Source organism: Lupinus angustifolius, chromosome LG16 (genome assembly GCF_001865875.1).
Source record: "Lupinus angustifolius cultivar Tanjil chromosome LG16, LupAngTanjil_v1.0, whole genome shotgun sequence".
Taxonomy (NCBI): domain Eukaryota; kingdom Viridiplantae; phylum Streptophyta; class Magnoliopsida; order Fabales; family Fabaceae; genus Lupinus; species Lupinus angustifolius.
This window is the reverse complement of record NC_032024.1, coordinates 6,643,647-6,646,412: the sequence shown is the minus strand read 5'-3', so window position 1 is coordinate 6,646,412 and position 2,766 is coordinate 6,643,647. Positions and strand designations below refer to the sequence as shown.

At 37.1% G+C, this 2,766-nt stretch overlaps 1 protein-coding gene across 5 annotated transcripts in view; it reads right to left on the bottom strand.

The window, feature by feature from the left end:
- The window catches only part of LOC109329898 (probable LRR receptor-like serine/threonine-protein kinase At1g06840), a 16,288-nt gene continuing 13,522 nt past the window's right edge, over positions 1-2,766 (bottom strand). For all 5 annotated transcript variants that reach the window (XM_019563787.1, XM_019563782.1, XM_019563785.1 and 2 more), the window contains 4 exons: positions 1,700-1,751; positions 1,095-1,345; positions 839-973; positions 1-602 (listed from right to left, as the gene is read on the bottom strand). In XM_019563787.1, the coding sequence (XP_019419332.1) occupies positions 258-602; positions 839-973; positions 1,095-1,345; positions 1,700-1,751 (783 nt within the window). In that variant the 3' untranslated portion in view covers positions 1-257. The remainder of the gene's footprint in view (positions 603-838; positions 974-1,094; positions 1,346-1,699; positions 1,752-2,766) is intronic.

Below are 2,766 nucleotides of genomic sequence, written 5' to 3'. Positions count from 1 at the left end.
CCTACCTAAAACAAAATTCACTATCTTAGTATATAAATAGATTGAATACAGTACAATACCAATACATTATTGTCAAAATCTTTATCTCACTCTTTTTATACACACCCCTTTTTACACCTACTTTACTATTTCTCCCAAATCATCATATATTATACTAAAAGAATGTATACATGGTGAAGATGAAATATAGTGACATATAGTTTCATATTCCTCACATTAGATTGATCATAAATACCAAAGCTAATCATTTTCAACTTCTATCTTGGCTTGATGCTTGGTATTACTCCACTAACAAGGTCACTGCCTGATACATCTCCGGATATAAAAGGAGTTTTTGTAGTAGAAGATGAAGATGTTGTGCTGAATAATTTTCCGGAATCACTAGTTACAGATTCAGTTTTCTTGGTATCTGATTCAGGCATCATGGACCATATGTTTTCAAGCTCTCTAACCACTTCTGTCATTCTAGGCCGTGATTCCGGGTCGTCTTCGCAGCACTTGAGGGCCAAAGTTAAAAATTTCTCTAAATGCTCAGAGGGATAAGACCCTATCCGTTCGTCGATAACAGAAAATATCTCACCAGATTGGTATGCAACATTAACCTGGAAAAAGGGTTAGAGAAGAATCAGTATCAAGGACTAGATTATGCTCAAATCATGAGAGGAAATGATCAAGGAATGTTACATGACAAAGGATACAAATCATTTGGAAATTAATTAATTTAATTCAACTTAATGCCGAATACTTAGTCAGTGCTGTCTAGACCAAAACATCAGATTAAAAGAAAAATTGGTTGGACATTATAGCTGGGAAGGAAATAATGGTAGGAAGACATTACCTCTCTAACAATGTTTTTGCCATGTGAGATTGGATGCATCCCGGTCACAAGTTCTAGAAATACAACACCGAGACTATAAACATCACTCTTGTCGGTCAACTTGTGAGTTAAGAAGTACTCCGGATCAAGGTAACCCTGCATAATTAAAACAGTTGTAAAAACAATAGAGATATAAATTCATGAAATAAATAGAATCAACCTTCAACACAATAAAACATGCAGAATTTACTAAACCAAATCCAAAGACAATCCTTACCGGGGTCCCCTTTACCACCGTTGATACATGACCAGGAACAACTCCTTCGAGGTCTGGTACTGGGGCAAGCCTTGAAAGTCCGAAATCAGCCACTTTTGCAGTGAAATTAGAGTCCAGTAATATATTGCTGGCCTTGACATCTCGGTGAAATATTGGAGGATCAGCTTCAGTGTGTAGATACGCAAGACCTTTAGCTGACCCTAGTGCTATCTTCATTCTGATGGCAAAATTCGGAGGTTCTTTTGATTTAGCTGTTCCAAAGATCAAGTACACATTTAAGAGAGATAACATAGAAAGCCATGCATTATAAAGTCATGTACTCAAAATTAGAGATAAAATAGAAAGTGTAGACTAAGGCATCCTCACAAACAAAACAAAAAGAAACAATGTAGAACCTGTGACAAAGCCACAAAGCATGAAATCACTTCATATTGAAATCGGGTAGAGCAAGGAAAAATTGACTAACACAGCATTGTTTCTTTTTTTTTTGTCTGAGAATAAACGTACACAGCATATATTGTTACAAAATTATTGGTAAAATGAAATGGAAACCAACAAGCTCATATACAATACAGAAAACTGGATAATAAGAGCATAAGATGTACCTGAAAGGTGATCCCTTAGCGTCCCATTTGGCATAAATTCATAAACCAGCATCTGCAAGAGAAATCAACAATCCATATGAAGAAATAGAAAGATTTATTCTAACAGTAGCGGATCAAGGCATGCAACAGGCGGAAGTCATGATAAAAGGTCCCGGTCTCGGAAGAGATGCATCATTAAGAGCTATTCGTAGAAGTGGTATACTATTAAAATTTATACGGGATGTAACCCTTATGCCACATAATGGATGTAGGTATCCGAAAAAATGTGTAAAACGAAAAATAAACATGGAAGAATGGAGTTCATGGGACCAAAATATTTAAAAGAAAAACAAGAAAAAAACTAAGGGCTTGGACTGCCCACCCTCCCTAAGCTTATGATGTATCTATTAAATAATATGCAGCCTAGCAAATCCAAATTACAGCAGCCTCAAATGCAGCCTCAATTGCAGCCTCAATTACAGCAGCCTCAAGCCCAAGTCATCATGGTCCAGCAGCCTCAATTGCAGCCTCAGTGTGGTTTCTTAGAGCACAAGCTAACCAATTCTAGTAGTTAGTTAATTCTGTTAATTCTGTTTTTCCATTCTGTTTTTGCTTCCATTCTGTTTTTTGCTTTCTTCTTTCTTTCTCTTGCTCTCATATATATAAGAGAGCAATCAGATTCATAATTGTAGAATGTGAGGGATATGTACATTGCAAGAAGGTATATTCAATTCATAAACCATATGGAGATTTCTTCCTTTCCAAGCAATATGGTATCAGAGCCTTCTTTTTGAAGGTTCTGGTTTACCTATGCTGCGCATTCTTATAATCAATCATTCTTCCAAGCTTCCATTCTCCTTCTGCAAATTTTTCTTCCAAAACTCTTGAAGACCCTGCTCACTAACAAATGGCAGAGAGTGTTGAACAAGAAAGGGACCAGCAAGCCATACAGAACAATGGCTATGACATCCAAAGTCCCTACTACCTACACCCTGGAGAGAGTCCAGGGGCAATCCTAGTTTCCCCTCCACTTGATGGCAGGAACTATCAATCTTGGAGCAGATCAATGAAGAGAGCATTGCTCTCTA